At 39.0% G+C, this 25,253-nt stretch overlaps 1 protein-coding gene across 2 annotated transcripts in view; it reads right to left on the reverse strand.

Annotated features, from left to right (window-relative positions):
* Window positions 1-7,941: 7,941 nt before the first annotated feature.
* The window catches only part of gcnt4 (glucosaminyl (N-acetyl) transferase 4), a 41,793-nt gene continuing 24,481 nt past the window's right edge, over window positions 7,942-25,253 (reverse strand). For both annotated transcript variants that reach the window (XM_008102952.3, XM_008102954.3), the window contains exon 3: window positions 7,942-16,143. In XM_008102952.3, coding sequence (XP_008101159.1) covers window positions 14,778-16,142 — 1,365 coding nt within the window. In that variant the 5' untranslated portion in view covers window position 16,143 and the 3' untranslated portion in view covers window positions 7,942-14,777. The remainder of the gene's footprint in view (window positions 16,144-25,253) is intronic.

Raw genomic sequence — 25,253 nt, forward strand, 5'->3', positions numbered from 1 at the left:
TGTACAGAGACAGGTTAGAAGACACGGGAACATGCTGTAGAAGAGACAGAGACACAAGAGACTCACATAGCCATAAAAATGCAAAGTTTTTCATTGAGTTTCAGTTTTTAGACCATTCTCACAAACATACATTGCTTTCCTGGCACTGCTGGACCTGCATCACTTGATTAATGGCTGAATGTTTGAACATGTTCATTTGAGGATTAGTTCACAGAAAGCTTTTTAAACAGGTGGTGTCAGTTTATTCAAGGGCAATTTAGCAGACTTTGAGACACAATGTAACAAGACTCCACAGGGGAATACAGGCTAATAATCTCTTTATTTGCATCACATACAAATGCAAGGGATCTGGATCTGGAGGACCAGTTACCTTTTCCAAGCACCTCAATTACTTAAAATAACCAGATCCTGCCTGGTCTTGGAAGTTAAGCAGGGTTAGCCCTGGTTAGAATTTAGATGGGAAGTCACCAACAAACATCAGGTGCTGTAGGCTATATTTCAGAGGAAGAAATTGGCAAAACCACCTCTGAACCTTCCTCACCTAAAAAAACCCCTTTGAAATTCATGGGTTGTTATCAGTCAAGAGGTGACATGAAAGCACACACAACAACAACAACAACACAACAGCAGCAGCAGCAATATATGAGTTGCTGTGAGTTTTCCAGGTTGTATGGCCATGTCCCTGAAGCATTCTCTTCTGACGTTTCGCCTGCATCTATGGCAGGCATCCTCTGAGGTTGTGAGGCCTGTTGGAAACTAGATAACTAAGGTTTATATATCTGTGGAATGTCCAGGGTGGGAGAAAGAACTCTTCTCTGTTTGAGGCAGGCATGAATGTTTCAGTTGGTCACCTTGATTAGCATTGAATGGCCTTGCAGCTTCAAAGCCCGTGGGAATCCTTTGCTGGAAGGTGTTAGCTAGCCCTGCTTGTTTCATGTCTGGAATATATGCCTTAATAGCCAGACATTGAATCACTGCTAGCTTTAAAAGTCAAAGGGTTTTAGTTTTTGACAATACTGGCAAACTTATTTATCTATGGATTTGTTTTTGTTTTGTTTTTTGCTATGCATAATAGTACCATCTGGGTTGAATTACATGCAAACATCACATGTAAACAGGAAAAAAACAAATATGCTTTTGATAATTTAGGCAAATACTGTTTTATTATTATTCCCTGACATCCATCGGATGTTGCTGGCTTGCAACTGCCTTTAACTTTAGCCAGCCCAGACAGTGGAGAAAAATGATTGGATTTGCACTTCAGCAACATCTGGAAGATTACATATTCCCACTCCTGCTCTACCCTTCACAATGCCCTCTTTTCCCGAGCTAATAATGAACCCAGTCTTCCTTTTCATCTGGTTCCTCCAATTGTACTTTGGCTTCAATTACTGATGCTCTGTCACATCCAGATTAGATTGTTCTCAACCTAAAGAAATAAATTGCAAGGCTGCTGTGCTGTAAGCTGGCCCTTGAAATTTAATCTTTTATCACCAGTATCATGTTGTCACTCCAGGTTTTTATTGCGCTTCCTGGAATTAGTGCCCTAAATCAGTGTTAGAAAATTTATAGCCCTTCAGATGTTGGACTCCTGTTCCCACTGGCTAGCATGAACAAATGTTCGGGATAGTGGGAGTTGGAGTTCAACAGCCTCTGGAAAGCACAAGTATCCTAGTCTCTAGGCATTTTCTAGGTCCTCCAATGGTCCTCTTGGGCTGCAAGTCCTTCATTTTATTATTATATGTGATTTCACACATCTTCATGAAGTTCAGAAACATAGCCCCAAACAGACAAGAGTTCTTTCTCCCACCCTGAACATGCCACAGATATATAAACCGCACTTGACTGGTTTCCAACAGACCTCACAACCTCTGAGGATGCCTGTCATAAATGTGGGCGAAACATCAGGAAAGGATGCTTCTGGGGCATGCCCATATAGCCCGGAAAACTCACAGAAACCCTTCGTCCACATAAATGGGGGGATAACATGAGGAAGGTTGTGTCTCTATAATATATAAACATTTCTTGGGGCTCCACGAGAAACTTTTGCTTCAAAAAAGCCCCCCTCCCCCAACTGAAAAGGTTTGTGAACCCCTGCTGTAGATGTTTCTCAGTTTCCCAAAGACAAAGACTCCCCTCAAGGCAGAGTCCAAACTTCAAAGTCCATCTTTTGTATTTGAGTCCCAATGGGATCTTAGATGAGATATATGTAGTTGGAATATATATATATTTTTATGTGTGTGTGTGTGTGTGTGTGTGTGTATGATTCACCTTTCTTTATCATTCTTACACAGGAATTTCTATTCTTCAAAATTTTCATCTGAAAAATGTGGAAAGCTGATCTTTTGACACCATTCTGAAATAAATTAGTGGTCTATTTATCTATATATATAAAAGAATGATGGCTTCAGGGCAGCGGACAAAACAACAAAACTACAGGCCCCCCAACCTCGAAATTTGACAACACAACCCATCATTCACGGCTCTAGGTTGATACAACAAAAAGAAAAGTAAAATAAAGTCCTAATTACAGGGAGAGGAATAATAGTTTTTATCCAATTGCTGCCAGTTAGAAGGCTAAGCTTGGTCTCCTAGAAACCTCCCACTTGGTCTCCTAGAAACCTCCTCAGCCCAGGGGACAGGCACAGTTAGGCCTCACTTAGGCCTCTTCCACAGATTATCAGATTTTAACTGAATTATATGGCAGTGTAGACTCAAGGCCCTTCCACACAGCTATATAACCCATTTAGAATCTTATATTATCTGCTTTGAATTGGATTATCTTGACTCAACACTGCCATATAATCTACTTCAGTGTGCATACTAAACATAAAGACAACCATACAACAGACATTCAATACAATCACTACCTCAACAATTTCTCGACAACACCACAGCAACGCGTGGCCGGGCACAGCTAGTGTAGAATAAAAGACAGCACCACATCATTTGGAGTGTTTCCTTGCTCCAGGGTCTCTCCAACTCATTAGATATGAAGCAGTAAACAGAGCTTTGAATCTCAAATTGTCCTTCAAAGCAGATAAACACGTTTTAGTATTGTTATCACGTTTATTGTATTTTACAAAGGTCACCTGGCAACAACAACTATAGATGAAGAAAAAAATGAAATTAAATTTATCTCATACAAAGCTATTCTGAGTTCTACACATTTCATACTGCAGAACAAGAACTGAAGAGAAAGGGGCTGCCGAGAGGACACCGAGTCTTCCACACAGGTGAAGCAAAGTTTAATTATATTGTCAAAGCTTCCACTACATGTGAGCAGGATTTAGAATATATGTTTGTTGTCATGTGCCTCCAATTTGTTTTTGACTTAGAGCAACCCTAAACCTATCACAAGGTTGACACTTGGCAGGATTTGTTCAGAGGCAGTTTGTCTTTCATTAGATTTTTGTGGCAAAATGGAGGGTCAGATACCTGAGTCATAATACAATGCTCAAATCTTTAAACTATGCTGGCTCTCTGCGGTGTTTTTACCCAAGTTTAATTTTTAACTGCACTACAAAAATTAGAAAGGTTAATGAAAAACAGGCATACCATCCACATGATTCTTGTAATCTGACTTTAAGTAAATTCCGACTTATGGTGTCATATCATATGGTTTTATTGGCAAGATTTATTCAGAGGAAGTTTCCCATTGTCTTCCTCTAAAGCCCCTTCTACACTGCCATATAATCCAAATTATCAATGCAGATAATCCACATTATCTGCTTTGAACTGGATTATGAGTCTACACTGCCATATAATCTACTTCAAAGCAGATAATCTGAGTTTTATATGGCAGTCTAGAAGTGATTGTGGTTTCTTATACATTATAGCTGTATTCTCAATTTGCTTCTGACACGATAAATAAATAATAACTAAATGTTTTCTGTGGTCTATAGCACCATTTTTAGACTATATTCTCAAATTTCATGATTTCGAATCGTAGACACGTCAGTACAACTGTGTACTTTTGCTAGGTCCCCACTTAGTAACAGGATACAGAACAAATGTATGGTGGGTATTTTTATTCATGTGAAGAAAGTCAAACAAAAATTAGAGTTGGGTTACACCTTTATTAGGCCTGCTGAAATGTCAAAAAAGTGTGAGAGCTTTCAGATTCTGCAGAAATCTTTCTGAAGCTGGATAGTACAAAAATATAGAGGATGGAAAATGGAAAAGATTTAAAAAAAAACCTGATGGGATGTTGTGACCATTGTAGGGTTGTCTACACCAGGAAAATAAATCGGGTGCAATTCAGAGTATTTTGTTCTGAGGCTGCTCTGGATTCCTCCTTAAAATCACACCTACTTGGAATACACCACACTGACATTAGATTGATGGCCACACAATTCCCCTACCAAAATTCAAATCAGGACTGCTTTCCTCCATCGCCCACTGCCACCATGCTTTACCTTTGGGGCATGAGCCATGCCCAGCCATAAAAGAGATTAGTGGTGAGGGAGAAGATCAGGACCTTCTTTATTTAAAAGACAAAATAAACTGTGTCTTTCTCCTTGGGGCTGCCAAAGCACAGTTGCCTTCCCTGGCAATCTCCTCTCCAGCAGAGCCCCGATTGTGAAAGTGCTTGCTTGGATGTCAGGCTAAGGCTCCTTCTACACTGCCATAAAAAATCCAGATTATCTGCTTTGAACTGGATCACATGACAGTGTAGACCAGTGGTTCTCAACCTGGGGTCCTCAGATGTTTTCTGCCTTCAACTCCCAGAAATCCTAACAGCTGGTAAACTGGCTGGGATTTCTGGGAGTTGTAGGCCAAAAACATCTGGGGACCCCAGGTTAGAACCACTGGGGTAGACAATGATATATAATCCAGTTCAAAGCAGATAATGTGGATTATCTTCTTTGATAATCTGGATTATATGGCAGTGTAGAAGCGGCCGGAGGCATCCAGCCATGAATGGTGCAAGAGTAGCTCAGTCGACATCCTCATCATTGATCTCATGGCTGGGCATCACATTCAGACTTCAGAGCTTTGCAGACTTTGCAAGCATAAGTCTGCCAGGAGGAAGGCAGCAGCAGAGCTTCAGAGTTCCAGGGAGAAAGACACAATTTATTTTATGGCTTTCATGGACAGGACCACAGGGTTGTTCTATGTTTTCCGGCCTGTATGGCCATGTTCCTCACAACCTCTGAGGATGCCTGCCATAGATGTGGGTGAAACGGCAGGAGAGAATACTTCTGGAGCATGACCATACAGCTCGGAAAACATACAACAACCCAATTTATTTTATCTTTTCAAGGGTGATCTCCAATCTACACATTTTTTAAAATGGTGACCCTTGTTACGCACCAACCTGTCCAGTGTCCCATTCCCTCATGCCACCCTAATTCAGATAGACACACTAGAAAAACAATGTTTTTTCCTCTGGAAATTGTAAAATACAAATTGATTTTTAAAAAAATCATTTAATCCTAAAAGAAGTGTTTTCACTGTTAAAAGGGTAGCACAATATATGTTTCCACATTACCAGAATTGCGGTACATATGATGTAGACAACCCCTGGGTCTGGAAATAGGCTAACTTCCATGATGGAGACTAGAAATTGGAAGGTGATTTAAGATATCAGTTTAAAATAGATCTGCTGTTGTTTTTAGTGTCAATGCTTGCTCTCCTTCTCTAAGGCAATAGGTCTGTTTGACACTAAAGTATTTGTCGCCTTGATCAAAGCACTCTTTGATTACAGTCAACACAGAAGACAGGTTGTAATTCAAATAATTACACAGTCCTAAATATACCAAATGTAGTTCATAAAGCAACCCTATACTCATATTACAAGCCAAAAAAATAGTAGAGGACTAAGCACCACCCTAAAAATAAATATAGATCGAGCATCCTTTATCCAAAATTCCGAAATACTCCAAAAGTGTCCACAGGAGTGGCCGAGATAGTGTCCTTTTCTTTTTGATGATTCATTGTATACAAACATTGTTTCAAGCATGAAATTATTAAAATAATATATTAAATTATCTTTAGTTGAAAACGTAAATTTCAACTTCTATTCAAGAGTTACTTTCTTTTCCAGAACATTAAACAATTACCAGTATACTGAAATCAGAAACTAAAACTTATGCAAGCAAAGAGTTATGGCATTAGAAGTAGAATGTACAACAATGTTATTTGGAATGTTACAAGTTGATTAGAAGTTTACAAGAGGACCAGTTAATCGAACTTCATGTTTAGACTTGAGTCTCATCTCCAAGATATCTCATGGTTTTGGAGTAGCTATATGCAAATATAGATGTTCCAAAATTTGGGAGTGAAAAAAACAAAACCCAAGGCATTTCTGGTCCCAAGTGTTTTGGAAAAGGATTAGTCAACCTGTAGTATACTTCTCCAAAAACCACAGGAGTCATTTTCTATGTATTTTCAAAACCTAACATTATTGGAAAATATATTTTTGAAAAAGAACAACAAACAGTAGACTCTCAAGTTTGCCTTATTGATCATCTTCATTTGTGAAGAAGTCACTAACACCCACTTCTTTTGAAGAAAACCCAAAACATCAACAAATGCACCAGGGACATATAAGCAAACCTATATTGTTGATGCAAATTATACACCAGAGAAGCTGCCTTTCATCTCCTCATTCCATTTTCTGCTTGTCCTACTTTCTGATCCAAACGATTTTATACTCTCTTATAGATACTGCCATCTTTATAGTTTTTCTGAAACCAAAACAGGAATGCTATTATATTTCCTTTTCAGTGTTAATATTTGGGTTTTTTTTTCTTTTTACCTTCTCTTCAATATTCTTTTTATTCCTACATCAAAGAAAATAACAGCATAGAGAACTATACAGGCATGTTTTTTTCCAGATTCCAACCACAGTAGCATATTGTGTTGTTCGCAAAAGCTCCCATAGCTTCGTTTCACTTTCTTGGAAAACAGTATGAATACCCCATTCATTTCACTTACACTGAAGCGTTTAAGGTCTGGTGGGTTTAATGAAAATTCTGCATTAACCTTGAGTTAGGTGGCACTAAACATTATGGTCAGTCGGTAACTCAGATGAAGGAGTAATTCACACTTTTCCTTTTTTATGCTTCATATTTCTTATCCAAATTCACATTAGATGAATGTTGACAATGGAAACCATTGTTAGCTCCTAGTCTGCATGGCTGCGATGCAGAGGGACTGGCCAGCAGTGAGCACAAGTCAAGTCAACTCAGGAATTTTGTGATTAAAAATCACCATAATGTTGAAAACTTCTTCTGCAACCCAGTATGATCCGGCGCAATGTAACCACTTTGATGAGACATCTGAAATAAAGGATGGGAGGAACGACCAATGGCATGTTCTCTCCCCATGAGTTTAGTTTCTTCATTTGTATATATTGAAATGGCACACAAGTTCAGCAGCACTATTTATTTCAATGATGTATATGCTTTCATCCCATAAAAATGAATCAGGGCAGATAGATGTTTCTCATGTGCTAACTCAAGAGAACCCTACATGTGAAGCTCAAATAAGACCATTACTTGTGTCAAGGTTATTTTTGTTTTCCTACTGTCGTCCACTGCAGCCATTCTCCTGAGTCATCTTACATGTCCAAAGTACAACAGCCTCAGCTATGTCATCTTAGCTTGTAGGGAAGGTTCAGCCCTGATTTACTCCAGGACCCATTTATTTGTCTTTTCAGCATTTTATCGTCACATTTCAAATGTATTTATATTCTTCCTATCTACTTTCTCCACTGTCCAGATTTCACAGCCATACATAGATATACAGTGGCAAACTTAAACATAGATTGACAAAATGTTGGATATGCCAATCTTTTGGACTTTTAGGTTCCAGAAGCATCACACAGCAGGGCCATTGTAGACCAAAACATCAGGAGGACCAAAGAAAAACATCCATTAAATTAATGTCTGTATAAAATGTGGAGAGAAGTTACCATTAAATTTAACATATAAATAGAAGCAACACCAATCTCCCATCAAATTTATTTTGACATTTACATTTATCATCCACAACATCCAGGTACAACCCCAAATTAGTCAAAACAAACGTTGCCTAACAGCAAGACATTCTCAACATAAAAACTGCTTTATGAAACTGACATTTTATTTTCACCTCAAGAAAAAAATGCCCATTAAATACAGATGGGTAGCTATATTACTTTCAAAGCTGCCAGTTTGTCAACATTTCTGCAGAATGTCCTGAATTGCCATTTTAGAAGAAATAGCTTTCTCCAGCTCCTGGGCAGTTTCTATGCAGGAGGCACCTGGAGAGTTTGCGGGCTAATTTCTCATAAATATGTATTCATACGTGACTTACAACTCTTAGTCTGTGTCCCTGTTGCATTCAGTTCTTTTGGAGATTCTTGGAACCTTATTTGTGGAGATTTTTAGCATAGGAGATACAGAATTGTTTTTGGAAGGTGTTTTGACTCAAATGTGTGAAGTCTGACACAATGCAAAAAGAAATAGGTGCAAGTCACTTATATCTTCCAGAATATAGGCTGAATGGGTCATTGGAAGCAAAGATTCTGACTATTTACTCCAATGTGTTCTAGCCAAGTTTTTATGTGCCTGCCCTTCGTAGTGACTACCCATGTTTTTTGGGGTGGGGCGAGGCAAAAAGTAGTAATAGCTAAAGCTACAAAAAATAAGCTATTGGTAGCTTCTCTGAGCACTCAACTTACATCATGGGGAAAATCTTACAGCTAAAACTTGATTTTGTATTGTTAAAAATAAAGGACGCTTACCAACAAAGTTGGTGTCATCATCTGGTTAAGGTTGGACAGCATTTTCATGATCACGGGATACTTTGAAAGCTTACAATGCAAAATTTTGCAATGCTTGATTAATCATTATTATTCTTTCGGAGCTTTGAAAACAGGAAATTTTTAACTAATAAGAGTTATAATTACTGTAATACCTTTCTTATTGCAAGTATTCCATGAAAACAGCACTAATTAGGGAGGGATCCCTGAGGAGGCAAGATGTGACAATGTAAACAACCAATAATTTCAAATATTGATATAAAATTGGACAAATAATAAAATGCCCTTGCATCATGTGATGGCCTTTGTGGGACTCCATTTCGGAAGTACATAGAAACACATGGAAATGCAGCACAGAATGCATGGGATGAGGTCCTAAAAGAGGCAATAAAGTAAAAATGTAAAATAACTCCTTTGAAGGTTAAATTCTATGAAAAGAAACATGGCTGGTGTAAAGTCATTAAAATATATGCCAAAGACCCAGCCTGCGATGATAGTGCCATAAATAGAGCACTGCAAATCAAAGATCATCAAATTGCCTCACACCTGTCTCACGCATCCTGGTGGTACTGACAGAAATTATGACAACGTATGAAAATAGGAGGTTGAATTAGTGTTATTCTCCTACAACATTTTGTGATATCAGGTATCAAGAGAAAATCTGTAAAATTCCTACTGGTCTATTATTTTTCCTGACAATGTTGCCTGTCTCTCAGGAAGCCTGCTTTCAGCCTGGGAATACATATTTACTAAAATTATTTCCATCCCTATGGCAAGTTAATTTCTGGACTCCTCTTTATTTGAACATTGTGTAGAAATCTAGTTTAAGAAAATTGTAGATTCTGCTTACTAACACCTTGGGGGAAAGAAAATGTACAAATAAAGCAATTGAAAGGTTGATTAATGAATCACAGACACAGAACTGAATCCAGACATATGGTTCTATTGCATTTATACAAAATTATAGCAGTTTGATACTACTATTTATAACCAAATCCCAAAATGTGTACTTCAATGTGAAACTTAACTTTTCTGACAGACAGTTCTAGTCTCTCAACTAAGATTCCACATCAGCCATTGCGGTTAAGTGGTACTGTCTGAAATGCTCTAATTGTGTAGTGTAAAAGAAAGCTTGGTCATACTTATACCAGGCCCACTTAACACATTTGTCATAACTAACTTTAATCACATGTATGACTGAATCCAATATTATTACTGTGAGGCTGAAGACAGAAAGGGTTGATCCAGTTGGAGCCTACTTCAGTTGTTGTTATGTACCTTCAAGGCATTTATGACATATGGTGACCCAAAGAAGGAGCCTTTTTCTTGTTCCTAGGAGGTTTGCCTTTGCCTTCCTCCGAGGCTAAGAGAGTGTGATATGCCCAACATCACCCAATGGGTTTCCATGGCCAAGTAGGTATTAAACTCAGATCTCGGTGGCCAGAGTCCAGTGCTCAAAGGACACCCAATTCAACTCTCTGGCATGCAGGAATACACAACTAAACACTCAGGAATAGCGCCATTCAACTTCTGCTTCCACTGAGAGTTCACCATCATGCAAGGCAGTCTATTCCATTCTTAAATGCTCTCCTGAGCAAGTTTATAACCAGTACAGATTGCCGCAGCATGGACAGTTCAGAAAGAAAGTTATGACACACTGACTATAAACTATTATAGTTTTTTTCCCCTTCTGCGCCATTACATTATTCCTTAAAAAAAAAAAAAGAAATTACTGCTACTTAGCATAGTGAAGAAGGAAGGAGAGAAAAAGAAACAGAAGCAGGAAAGTTACCAGACCCAGAATGCATGCCTTTGCCGCTCTATACAAGGATCCCATTGTGTTGAGTGGCAAGCCTATTCTACTCAACTGTCAGTGTACTTTGCTCCTGCCAGATCGGTTTTCATGTGAAGCATGCCTAAGCCATAGTAGCAGAAACAACATCTGTAAAAGTTTCCCCTCATGTTAACCAATAAGGAAAAGAATATAAAAACCCTTCAGGCTCAGATGAATCAGCCATGGAGTGCAGTCAGCATCCTGTTTCCCTACAGATGCAGCCAAGAAGTTCACAAGCAGGTTACAGTACTCTTGTGTTGTAGCTCTCACTAATTGTCATTAAGTGACTACAAATGGAGAGAATTATCCTCTCTGAATTGATCCAATTCCTTCTGTAAAAGCAGTCCAAGCTACTGACTATTAGCACTTCCTCTGACAGCAAATTCCACAAGTTACAGCCTTTGCTAAGTAGTTCTTCCTTTTGTCTATCCATAAACTCCAGTCAATTAATTTCACTGAAGTCCTAGTTTTAGTATTATACAAACAGGAGAAAAACAGCTTGTCCAGCATCATGTATCATATTGTAAATAGCTTCTCTTTTTGTCTAAAATAAAAAACCCAAACATTGTTTGCCAGTCCACAAAATTAAGGACTCCCATGTTGAGTTTGTTTCTCAGACTTTTGCCTGTTGTGACACATTTCTGAATCAGCCTCATTATACATTGATAATATTATACATTTTATTAAACTTTGATAACTTCCATCCCCTACCTGGAGAAAGGAGAGGACTAATCAAGCATTAGAAAAATTGCTATGTAAAAACTATAGAAAAGCTGGACTAACAGGACAACATGCCCACAGTGACATGTTTGTCACTAGGTTTGTCTTCCAATATAAAATTGAAATTTTCTTTCATAATATTTTTGTTGAACACTCAGCTATGTAACACTTCTTATTCTATTAATTCCAAATAAGACCCAGCAATTCAATATGAATGTAAATGAAATCTCAGTTCATCAAACATATGACACACCATTTGTATTCAAGAAATACACCTCAAATATGCACAAAATAAGAATTATGTGTGTCCCATACGACTAATCCAAAAACTTAAATGTTTTTTCAGCAGCTATACTATGGCCAACTTGTCCAATAGCAACCAAATGTAAATGATGTGCGGTTTGACTCTGGAGACCAGGGTTTGAATCCCTTCTGGCCATGTAATACAATGTGTGGCCTGAAGCAAGTCACACTCTCTCAGCCTCAGGAGAAGGCAATGGCAAATGTCTTCTGAATTAAGTTTACCAAGACTCCCCTGTGTTAGGGTTGCCATGGTTTGAAAATGACTTGAAGGCACACTATAACAATAGATGCTATACAATCAGTTCAATGTCAAGGAGAAATAACTATGAATAAAGACTCTTTGTCATACATTAAATCAATGTTAGCTGCATACAGAAAGTGGAGGTAGCAAATCAAGGGCTCATTCAGTGTTACGAACACCACATATTGACTTGGTTTCCAAATGTATGAGACAATCAGCCAAAGATTAAAAACTATACTGCAGAAAAAAGGTCTAAGAAGTTTGAAGATTAAACACAAGATTCAGCAGAGATATAATCTTGTGCAATCCTCAGGCAAAAATTTCTTTAGTGCATTTAAAGCTTGGGAAATATGGATAGTTCACATTTTTCTTAGTATGCACATGCATTTACAGGTCTTATCTCCTATGGATTATATACTTAACTAAAAAAGTAAGAACACGAAGCATGAAGCTTGTAACTTGAGAACTGTATAGACATTGTAAAGGCTTCACCCTTAAGGCTATGTTTCTTCTAGATGTGATCTCAGACCTCTATTATAAGAATGATCAAGACATTGTGGAAGAAGTAATAGTTTTCTTGGGGAAAGGAATCTGTTTCTTTGGAGAAAGACTCATAGAAGAGTCAAAATATAGTATGAGTCATGCACACAGGCATATGGAACGGGAGAAAAGCATTTAAGTCTGGAAAGAACAGAAGAGGCTAAAGTAAAAATAAAATAAATCATTAAACACATTTAAAAGGTTTGCACAGGTTTGACTTGAGGAAACCTGTATTTTCTTGTTGTATCATCAAGGTCTTTAGTGCCATTCCAATATAAACCCTTGGAAAATGTTTGAAATAAAGTATTCAAAGGGTTTATATTGGAGAAAGTTTGCCTGCAGGTTACATATAGTCCTGCAATACTGTTTACAAAGGAACCACAGGGGCCCCCACTCCCTACCGCGGGGGGAAAAATCACCAAAAATAGTTTTTCCCTAGCAAGTAAACACTCCTAGGAATGGCAGTTTATTCACTGGGATGTTGCAGGGCCTACCAAGAAAGCCATAAATGGTCATCTTGTTACTTCTGCTTTGGATTTTTAAAAAACCCTTTTTAAAGCATTATCGGGTCTGATTAGGTCCCAGGTTCAAAACCCGGGAGCGGAATGAGCGCCCGCTGTTAGCCCCAGCTCCTGCCAACCTAGCAGTTCGAAAACATGCCAATGTGAGTAGATCAATAGGTACCGCTCTGGCAGGAAAGTAACGGCGCTCCATGCAGTCATGCCAGCCACATGACCTTGGAGGTGTCTACAGACAACGCTGGCTCTTCGGCTTAGAAATGGAGATGAGCAGCAACCCCCAGAGTCGGTCACGACTGGACTTAATGTCAGGGGAAAACCTTTACCTTTACCTTTTACCAGGTCTGATGCAGCCCATAGTGATTGCAGGGGGAATAAAGTTGCCCATACAGATTTATACCAAATCGCCAACAGCAACAAGGAGCGAGGACTGCGTTTAAATAGCAAAACTGAAGTGCATTTTTAATTCTGAATTCCTACCAAAGTCAGTGTAACCTGGAAAGAAAACACTCGTATCCCTCTTTCCTCAGTGAAGAGATACAAAGCACATCCCAAAGTACAAAGCATTTGGAAAAAAAACCTCGGGGATAATTATTGCACAGAAAATATGGACACTGATACAAACAATTTGGTTCAAAAGATTACACACCACGGGAATGTCACTATTAAGGACTGCAATAAGATGTGCAATATTTTGAACCATTATAAAGATCAAAGTAGTAGGGTGTGCGCAGAAGAACTGTAAGCACCAGATAACTCCCTTTTAAATTTGGCCACACGATAACAGAAGTGATAGAACAATCTGCCAAAGGCATAGGACATAGAACTTTAAAACTCAAGATCCTGATTGTATTCAGTGCCTCCCACATATATTTCATTTTTATCAGTGCAGTATGTAGAATTCTGTTTTGTTGTTTTTTATACTCGCTATGTATAGGAGTCATTGGTATCCATACAAAATACAGGATGACTGGGAATACAGTTTATGTTCTGTAAATACACAGAATATAAATAAAATCTGACCAGTGCCTTACATGGGTTAAGCCAGTGGTTTTGAAAATTTGCGGTGAACTTAACTGGATGGGATTTTGCAAAGATGGAGACTTCTGCTCACAAGCTAAAATGTGCATATGTTGCCATCTCATCTACATGTAAGTCGAGAGTATGATTGTTCTGCAGCATTTTTCACTGGGGAAAAAATCTTCCTTGCTCTAATGGTTTTTCCTCACAAATAATTTTAGAATTTTAATGCTAATTTTAAATTAATACACCAGTAAACCTTAAGAAGCTGCATGTGCGTGTCAGTACGTTGATGTTGTTGAGTGCCCTCAAATCATTTCTGAGTTACAGTGCTCCTAAGGCAAGATTTGTCCTAAGGCCTTTGCTTTCCCTCTGAGGCTGAGAGCGTGTAACTTGCCCAAGGTTCACCCAAGGCGATTCTATGGCCAAGCAAGGATTTGAACCCTGGTCTCCAGAATTGTAGCCCAACAGTCAAACCATTGGACCACACTGGCTTTCAGCGTGACAACATAGAGGGATTCCATGGACTATTCAAGGAGTAAAGCAATGCAGCTGACAAAAGGCAATCAAATTTAGAATAACGTATTATCTTCAAAAAGATTGGATACCACTGGATTAAGCCAACAAAAACTGAACTGTTTTGGTCTTTCATTCCCATGTTTCCACCACTGCTCCAAGGATCCTAATTAGGGACAACCTCTTAGAGCTGCATAAATAGAAACAAATCTAGATTCCACCAAAACAGACCAGAAAGCAGTTTACAGAAGTGTCTTTGATATGGCTCATTTCAGCAATCATTTCCTTTTTAAAAAAAATATCTCAGAGTCCAATCATGGACACAATAGATTGTTATGAGGTATTTGAAGAGGTTCTGTGTTTGAAGAAGTTTTCAGAAGACAAATCAACCCATTCCTTCTGTTGTTCTGTGAGTTTTTCTGCCAAACATTTTATTAAAACAGGGTCCACTTTTGAGTCAAACTTATTGGCAAACCAGTGCCCAGAGTTGATAAGCCACCTGAGCTCCGCAGCCCCATAGATGCATACGCTGCGAAGGTGTGTTCCAGTACAAGGAGGATAGAGATGGTCCTCAAGGTAGTTCCATTTTACTAAACGCGTTTTGCTCTGAAGATCCGTGATATCCTGAGCTTCCGGTGAGATCTGTCCTGGTGCTCCAGGGGCCCGAATAAGGGTTGCCCAGAAATGTTCATCGGGTGAATACGTGTCTTTTGACCATTCAAAAAAATCTCGAGCAATGAGACTTTCAAGAACATATTCTACAAAAGCGCGACATAGAACAAAATAGGCACTGCCTACAAACATTTCAATATTGTGCGGTGGTGGGTCCTTAGAGACGTTAGTTTTCACAGGCACCTTTGTGTATTCATAAGGCATTTTCTGGAGTTCGTAGTGATAGGTAAAGCGTTCCTTTTTACTGGTGCTTGGTTTGACTGTCTCCAGCATGTTTCTTCCATCTAATCTCTTAAATTCAGATACAAGTTCAAAGTTTGATCTCAGAGGAAAATCTTGGCCACACAAATTGATCACATACTTCCATGGAATGGAAGACTTAAGTAAATCAGACAAGCAGTTCAAATCTGCTTGGAGCCTTGAGATATAGGCATACTCTACCACCTCCAATTTGGATGCAATGAAAATATTGGAGAAACATTTAGCGAGATTCTCCAAAGCTTGCTTGAAAGTGCTAGATGACTTTTGGTCAAAATGGATACAGTAAACATTCTGGCTGCTATATATTGTATGAATCAACCTTTCCACCATTATGGCATCTTTGTGAACAACCAAAGAATAAGCTAATGGGAATGTTTTCTCTTCTAGAGAAATGGGCTTCAGGTGATATCCTCTAATTGTGCGGTACATTTCACAGTCACTAGTCATTGCCACAACATCTTCATCATCTAAATCAATAATTTCTTTTCTCTTTATCTCTAAAGTCTTTCCAATTTCCACAGGTTCCTGGTTGTATATGGAGGAACAGTTAATTTCATACTGACCACCTTCTTTGAAATTTGTGTATTTGTTTCTCACATATGATGAGGTGCTTAAAAGAGGCTCGACTAAGTAAATGTCTTTGTGAGAGAGTAGCAGTTGCTCAACTTTGAGAAGTTTTAGCAGCAAGAAAAGCCACACCGTTAAAAACAAAAGCAAGAATCTCCTTCCTATTGGATAACTGTAGGTCCAGTTATGTCTCTTCATTCTGTGAAAAGGAAAAGGAAACGGTGAAAAATTAATACTTTTCATATAATAATAAATGGATAAGAATTAAGCTTCAGTGATAACAGTGGAACAGCATTACAGGATCAGACTAAGACATTTTGCTGCTGTAATGAAAGACAAAGTGGTATTTTCCCCTTTCCTCATACGAAAGCCAGCCAGATTGGCTATTGAATTTTACTTCAAAACTTGATACAAGAATGTCTTCCACTATACCTCAATGATACAGATAAGTGTAAGGAACGTGAAGTCAACTGTAAGGTAATCAATCATATCCCTGCATTTCAAAATTAGGGATATAAAGAATACTTGCAAATTATTCTTAATCTCAAAAAAAGGCTATCTCGAACAGTTAATCTTTATGACGTTTTTTACAATTTGAGAATTTTCTCACAATGTTTTTAAAGTTCATCTGCATTTCAAAAATTAAAATTTTTCTTACAAAAAACTATGTATTTGATGCAAGATAGACCATTGTCCTCAAACGATGTCAGATTTTACTCATAAACTAAGTTTCATCCAAACTACTTTTTCAAAAATTGGGCCCAAATATATTCTTTAAAATCATTTTAAACTTTTCATAATCTCTCACAGTAAGTAGAATTTTTTTAAGTATTCATTTTTACATATGAGAATGAAACAAGCAATATATACCTTTTTTCCCTTCAATTTTAATTCAAAATTTTAACAGGAAAAAAACACACAAAGAAGGCAACAATGTCTGTACAGTGTACATACATAAGCATAAAAACACTTGAACAACAATTACATAACTAACTACATAATTTCTCTCACTAACATGAATCTTGTTGCCTCCCTGGCATCACAGCAATTGTTACTTGAGGCAGCTGCCTCACTCTCAAGGCTGGCGCTGATGCTTCTGCAGAATAAACTGAGCCACGTCTCAAAATGCTCAAAAGATGGTTGGTTGATTAGGAAAGAAAAGACAAATTAATTTCACCCCACATATGCTCTTAAGGTCTATTTCATGATCAAAGTTCAGAAATTTCTGGGGAAAGAAATCTCAGAACAAATACCAGAGAAGTGAAAATACTTCCTTGCATTTGTTATGAGCCACTAACAGCAGAATATGAAATTCTGTGCAAAACTTTGGTTGAAATTCTGTACTAAACAAGTAGCTACAATGGCAAGCCTTTATTTGTCCACTGAAGCCAGTCAGACTATCCCAAGTGATGGAGGTTTGTGCTGCTCATAAGATGAGAGCTACAAGAAAACATTGCCAGACTTCTTCCACCAGAACTCTCTGGTGGGAAGGGACTGGTCACATCATCTTGTAGCTCCTAACTCATGAGTAGCAAAGACCTCTGTTGCTAAGGACTGATAGCTGATTTTTAAAGTAGATTTCAGGGTAATTTGCAATTGTACCAATAGTGTTGTGGTTGTTGGGTGCTTCAAGGTCCTTTCAGACTTATGGCAATTCTAAGGCTGAATCTACACTGCCATATAATCCAGTTTCTGAATCCAGATTATCTGGTTTGAATTGGATTATATGAGTCTACACTGCCATAAAATCCAATTCAAAACAAATTATCTGGATTCAGAAACTGGATTATATGACAGTGTAGATGGGAACTAAAGACAACCCTACTGGGTTTTCTTGGCAAGATTTGTTCAGAGAGGTGAACCATTGTCTTCTTCTCAGGCTGTGACTTGCCCAAATCCACACAATGGGTTTCTATGCTTGAGTAGGGATACAAACCCTGGTCTCCCAGTGTTCTAGGTCTGTTGCACCCCAAGGCAGCGTGAGCACTTGAAAACAAGACAAGAGCCAATATAACATACTACATCTTTATTAAAACAATTATAAATCCAAAGGAAATTAGGTATAGAGTCTGAGTAAGGAATAGTTCTTTTTAGAAAGTCAATGATGGTTCCAAATGGGTGAAAGGAAAGGTCCGATATTATAATCCACAATGAGAGCTCGATAGCTCTCCCAAGAAATCAAAGTCCATGAGTTAAAACAAGGAAACAAGGCTGGCAGGAAACAGAGTTCAATCCACTGGAAATACTTCGTAACAATCAAGGCAGCAAAGTTGTCAAAGCTGAGGCAAACTTGAAACAGGAACAAGAATAACTACTGAAGTAAAGTCAAGGTCTACTTGAGAGTCACGGCACGGCACGGCACGGCCCGACTGGAACTGGAATACTTGGCTTAAGAACAGGAGCTGTAGATGGAGAAATCTCTCTCCAAGAAAGCAACGTTAACACCGCAAGGAAATCTACTGAGCAAAACACTTTTAACAGATTCTGGACTGTTCAGAATTTATGGAGTACAAACTCCCAAAACTTTCCCAAGGGAACGCTAACCATGATCCCATCTATTTGCCAGTCTTTGGCTCCAGCGGATTTCTTGCATTGCACTTCTTTCTCTAGTTACAAAATCTCTATGATTAAAATCCCTGTTCCCAGGCGTCTCAGCAACATCTGGCTCTATCTGCAAGGGAGGAATAGAAGAATCTTCTCCAATTAACACGTCTCCAGAGCCAATATCTTTGGGCGCCTGCAGCTGTAAAGGCCCCTCCATGGAGGGTGAAATGTCAGTATAATCCTCAGCATTATCTGTGTCAAAGTGCATGTCCTGAACCACTGCAGGCCTTGGTACCCTGGCTGGCTGGGATCTAACACGGTCCAACATTTAAATCATTACACTACGTTGGCTCCGTATAAGAATGCAATCACACATGAGAATATGAAACAGTTATGATGTCCTAAGTCTAACAAATGGCATTGTAATTAGCCACCAAGATGCCAGCCTTTGTCTTCTTGATGAGTACTTTCTTCCTGAAGTAAATGGGACAACATGCTGTATCCCTTGTCACAGTTATTGGTGATGAATGATGAGTTGACGGGACGGAGACCAGGCCCTGCTTGCATTTCTGAATTTTGAGCAGAAAACGGGCTCTCTTGTTACTGTCATGTCATTTCTCATCATGCCTTCTTCCTTTCAGTGATGACAAGAAAAGTGTTATAGCTGATGGGAACCTTCCTAAAACCCTGTCAACAGTGATGAAAGCAGGACTTTGTGTGATTTATGGTTATTGGATGTCCTGGTTAAAAATTTACTAATTTGGAGACATATTTCGAAAGCTAGCATAGAATATTTTGCTGATGCGGTGAATTCTATGAATGAAGCCTCAATGGAAATAGGTAAAATAGGCCATTCCCCCCTCAAATGGAATTACAAATTTATCTGTCTTTTTTCTTATCGTATTCTGTCAGTTTCAATTATTATTAGTGCATTCCCCTCACCTTTGTTTGACATACCTTGCATTTTTGAATGAGTTTGTTCTTTATCTATTTTAATAACACTACCTTGTTTACCCCTAACAAGTTTTTAAATTTTTATCTAAAGATAACGTTAGCCAACACACACTCTGATGCCTCAAATGTTAGTGCTGTTTCTGGGTATATTTGACCAGCTGATTCCAAAAAGGACACCAGTTTTCACCTATCAGCTCAGGTTCTTGAGATACAAAACATATGCCATATACCAGTCGCCATCTGCTTGCTCATGGCAAACCAGGAAAACCATATCTAAGAAACTAGAGCTAATGTGGTCTATCCAGTGCAATTTTCTGAATCAGTGCCCCCAAATAACCCCAGGAACAAGCCTAAAAACCAAGACACCAAGATTTTCTTTTGGTTGTGTTGTGTAATAGATGATAAGAAACATTACAGTATGACAAATGTTTTGCAAAAACATGAAACTGACAGTTGAGTAACACAAGACATATATGCATGTTTCCCTTATGAAAGTGCTTGAGAACAGCTACTGGTCTTCAAACCACAGCTGTGCAACAGTTTTGTTATTTTAAGAAAATGAAGAGGCAAACAAGACTCTTGTCCAAAATATATTACTTTGAGTAACAACACTAATTACTCAAATAAATGCCAAGCTAAATCCACCACTGGGCTGACAGTTGCAACAGAAATGTCTTCCCACCCACCCACTCCTGCAGTCCTTTATACCATCTGAAAATTGGCTCCAGAAATTTTCCTCTTGAGCTGTAGATAAAGCAGTGGTTCTCAACCTGTGGGTCCCCAGGTGTTTTGGCCTACAACTTCCAGAAATTCCAGTCAGTTTGCCAGAAGTTAGGATTTCTGGGAGTTGAAGGTAAAAACATCTGGGGATCCACAGGTTGAGAACCACTGGGATAAAGGCATTACCTTTTTCCTAATTCCATATAATTCCAATGCTGCTGTAGCAGAACTTCACCAATGAATTCTGTCTATAGCTGAGTTTGAAAGTGTTACTTTTTGGACTGCGACTCCCAGAACCTCATGGTCAGTAGTCACACTAAGGAATTCTGAATTTTGTTGTCCACAAGATAACTTTTCACAATCTGGAATACAGAAAGTCATATGGACTTTCATGGACTTTTCCTCTGTCTTTTTATAAGTAGCTGTTTGCACAGACCAAATATTTCCCCTCTTTTGGAATAAAACGTCCTCTCACACCAAGTGCCTGAGCATGTGGTCTGCAGCAAAGGAAATACCCGGCAGATGGGTAAGCTCTTCACAGATTTGTTGAAAGACACAGTTCAGAAACACACCATCAGCAGAAGATACACATACATGGAAATTGGCAGCCCAACGTCATCATGTTCAGCAAATACTGCACAGAGGAAGCACTGTGGTCTTTATTATGCAAAACCTGTTACAAGTTTAGAGCTCTGACCTCAAACAGACTGAGTAATGAATTAAATGTGATACAAGGTACTTTTGGGATAGTTCTGGAATAAAATTTTGGATACTGCCATGTCATAACTTTTACGTAAAATTGTGAATTCTGGATATTCCTCTAGCAGGATACTACATATGTTCTCTGGCACACCTCAGAAAATAACATTTACCTACAGGGCGTAGTATTTAAAGCCCAAGCCCGATAGCCTCTGTATCCCATATTAATTCCAACCAGTCCACCCTCCAGTTGATATGATCTTCAGTGGCTACTTAAGGTTGATTTGCCGCCCCATTTTCAAACAAACAGCCTTCAATATACCACACAAGGAATGTTCTTGATTCTATGACTGGACCTTCCAAAAGCAGATTCTTGAAAATCTCCCAAGTCTCAATAAACATAACTTTCTTTCATACAAGATTTATTTGCTTACTCACTTAATACCTCATCTCCCCTCCAATATGGGAGAATCAGTTAATAGCAGCTCTGTATAATTTAAAAAATGAATACAACTGAAACAGTGCACAATACAAATGTTCCTTTAAAAATAAAACAGTTAAGCATTTGCTTAAAAGCAAAGTCCAGTACATCTCATTTTAAAAAAAACCTCTGCAAAGCTAATTCAACATTGAAGCCTTATCTAATTTTATTTTCGTGTCTGGAGTGACTTAAGAAACTGCAAACTGGTGGAGCCCCTGGGGGCGCAGTGGGTTAAACACCTGTGCCATCAGGACTGCAGACTTGAAGGATGGGTTGATGACCTGAGGATTGCCGGTTCAAATCCAACCCGAGGAGAGCAGTGGAGTAGTGGGTTAAAGCCTTGTGACTTGAAGGTTGGGCTGTTACCCAGAAAGCTGCCAGGTTCGAATCCCACCCGGGGAGAGCGCGGAGGAGCTCCCTCTATCAGTTCCAGCTCCATGCGGGGACACGAGAGAAGCCTCCCAAAAAGGATGATCAAAACATCAAAACATCCGGACGTACCCTAGGCAATATCCTTGCAGACGGCCAATTATCTCACACCAGAAGCCTCATCTAAAGAAAAAGGTATTTTCCAGCAAAAAAAGAGAGTAGAGAAAGTGGCAGTTGAGCCTAAAGAAATTGCATAGTTTGGGAGCAGCTATGGGAAGGCTCTCTTCTGTGCACTCACCAAACAAAGTTATGATGGTTTTGGGACTGACAGAAAGCCCCCCAGTTCAGGATGTGAGGTATCAGGCAAGATCGTACAGTCTTTCAAATAGCCTGGATCCAAGATACTTGGCAGCAAAAACTAGATGGACCTTTGGAATACTAGTCATGACTTGATTTTTCATCAGTTAAATGTTACAGAATCGGAAGTATAGCCTCAGTATAAACTGCTTTGATATTTGCATTCTTTGTTTAAGGGAGCTGTCATCTCTCCACTGGTCCAGAGAATGTTTGGCACCTCAAAAATGAAGACAGTTAATCTGGAAAGAGATGCATGGCTTCTTTGTTCATTTTCAGGATGAAGTACCACAGGTAGTTATGGGAGTTATATTTGCACATTGTGAAAGGAGATACTGTACAGCTCAAGGGTATACACTTTCTGAGCCCCTTCTTTAGTCATCCTTGAGAGACCGAATGCAGACAGAAACTTTACTAAGAAGACACTCAAGGTAACCTATTTCAGATGAAGCCACCAGAAATGAAATGTCCATACTTATCTACACCCACAGATAAGAGTCCAGCCTACTTGAAGGACTGTATCTCCTTCTACCAACCCACTCAAGTCCTGAGATCCTGAGGAGATGCCCTTCTCTTGGTTTCACCATCATCGCAGGCGCGTTTGGTGGGAATGAGAGAGAGGGCCTTTTCGGTGGTGGCCCCACGGCTCTGGAACTCCCTCCCTAATGAGGCACAATTGGCCCTCTCCTTACTGGCCTTTTGTTCACAAATTACAACCTTTCTGTGGAGCCAGGCCTTCCCAGACGAATGATAATAGGCACTGCCAGTCTGATAATAGTCTGATAATATTTGACAAAAAACCTCAGTGGCTGGAAGTTATGGATACCTTTAAACGGTGCCTGCTGTAATTGTTAACTGTTATATATGCTATGTTAAATTGGTTTTTAAAAAAATATTTGGATATGATATTCAGCTGATTATGTATTGTGTGATCTATTTGTATTAGTTTTATATAATGTATGCCGCTTTGAGTCCCACCCATGGGAGAAAAGCGGGATAGAAAATAATAATAATAATCATCATCATCATCATCATCATCATCATCATCATCATCTGTCTTGCCAGGGAGCGACATACTGTCAACACAGGTACTGTACTAACCATGTTTCATCAATAGCTCCCTTCTACAATATTACTTATAAAAGACGACGTTCTAAAATGAAACCGGCACACGTTATCTGTTTTGCATCACAACCTTGGGCATTTAAGAGATATTCGTCTCCTTCTACCCCCATGAATAACTTTTTCCTTTTAAAAAAATAGTTTAGTGGTGGGTGTAAAGAGGGGACAGCTGCAAAGAGCCCTTTATTCCCTAGTTTCCCACACGTTTTTAAGTATTACTCATGTGAACGGGTGCCAGAGTCAAGATCATTATAGTAACCAGTGAGTCATGCTGTCAACCACTACTGTGATGGTTCCCACTGAACAAATGCAAACATGCCTTCTTTGGTGATAATTTTACTTAAAGCCATCAACAACCATCTCCAGACTTCACTCACAATAAAGACTGCTTCACAGGTCGCTGATTATTCCATGGAAGTGACTTCCATTTTGGAAATAACATGAAACCCACATGATAATTGCATATTGTTCATAGAAAGACATCGCATGCAATTATCTACATATCTGCAATCCATAATTGCTTGGCAAGTTCCTATAATGATGCATATGCAAAGCATATGCAAATGATTTATCAATGCTACAGGTAAGCTTGTATTCTGTAAATGTGTTTGCCTAATCTGAAATAATTCATGCATTGAATAATTCATGATATTGTTCAAGACATGTGTTTTAGGACCTCATCAGACACAGCCCGTCCCCCCAGTTTCTACACCAGGCATGGGCAAACTTTGGCCCTCCGGGTGTTTTGGACTTCAACTCCCAGCCTACCGGCTGTTAGGAATTGTGGGAGTTGGAGTCACAAACACATGGAGGGCTGAAGTTTTTCCATGCCTGTTCTACACACTTCAAAAACAGTTTAAAGACAGAGTCCGACGGTGCCCGTTATATGACGCAAGACTACTTCTGGCAGTTACCCGTGGGAATCTACCTTTAAACTGTATTTAAAGTAGAAATTGAAGTTTTGGAATTAGGGAATAATCATCTACAAAGCTCCTGATTTGCATAGAAATAGCCAAAGCCACTTTTTAAAAATGTGGGATAGGAACTGTCAAGATTCCCTCATTTTAGATTTTACAGTATTTCTTTAAAGTATGTACTCTTCAGGAATTGCGCAATTTCAACATATTACCAGTTCACTGTAGCTATATTTTCCTGTCTTTTAGACCTAGATTTCTAACTTCCATAATTTCAAAGTTTCCCCTTTTTTAAATAAAAAAGTAAAGAATGCAGAATGAGCGGGGAATACACTCGCCAATGTGATAGCTCAGAATGCGGGGATTACTATAGAAACATACAAAAGTACATTACATGTGATGAAGGTGAATGTTTTTTTCCATTTTCCTGCTAAATGGTAAGGTAAAGGTAGGTAAAAGTTTTCCCCTGACATTTAAGTCCAGTTGTGTCCAACATTTCTAAGTTGAAGAGCCGGCGCTGTCCATAGACACCTCCAAGGTCATGTGGCCGGCATGACTGCATGGAACGCCATTACCTTCCTGTCGGAGCGGTACCTATTGATCTACTCATATTTGCATGTTTTCGAACTGCTAGGTTGGCAGAAGCTGGGGCTAACAGTGGGCACTCACTCCGCTTCCCGGATTCGATCCTGCAACCATTCTTGGTTTGTCCCTGGAGGAAGACCCTTGTAGGGGGCTATCCAGTTGGAATTGCCTGATTTTGCTGCCCACAGGAATATTTTTGTTGTTGCTGGAGGAACACTTAGAGGAGTGGTTGTTCTCATAAAACTTTTCCTTGATTTAAGTCTACGGCGAGAAAGCTGATAGCCATAGAGTGGGTGGCTTTCACAGTGTTCAACCTTATTTCCCTTGCAATTGGCAACAACTTCATATTAACCTCAAATGAGAAATGTTTTTTGAAATGGCAGCTTTAATGAAAGAAGGGATATGAGTATAAAGTCACTGTGCATCAAAATCTTTGAAAATCCCATGCTGCTTCCAAAATACTTTCATGTTAGGTAATTAAACTTTGCTATGTCCCAAACCCCTTTCTGTTATAAACAAACAGTCCACATCATTCAGAAACATCAAAGTACTATTGTAGTGACCCCC

Source organism: Anolis carolinensis, chromosome 2, assembly GCF_035594765.1.
Source record: "Anolis carolinensis isolate JA03-04 chromosome 2, rAnoCar3.1.pri, whole genome shotgun sequence".
Taxonomy (NCBI): domain Eukaryota; kingdom Metazoa; phylum Chordata; class Lepidosauria; order Squamata; family Dactyloidae; genus Anolis; species Anolis carolinensis.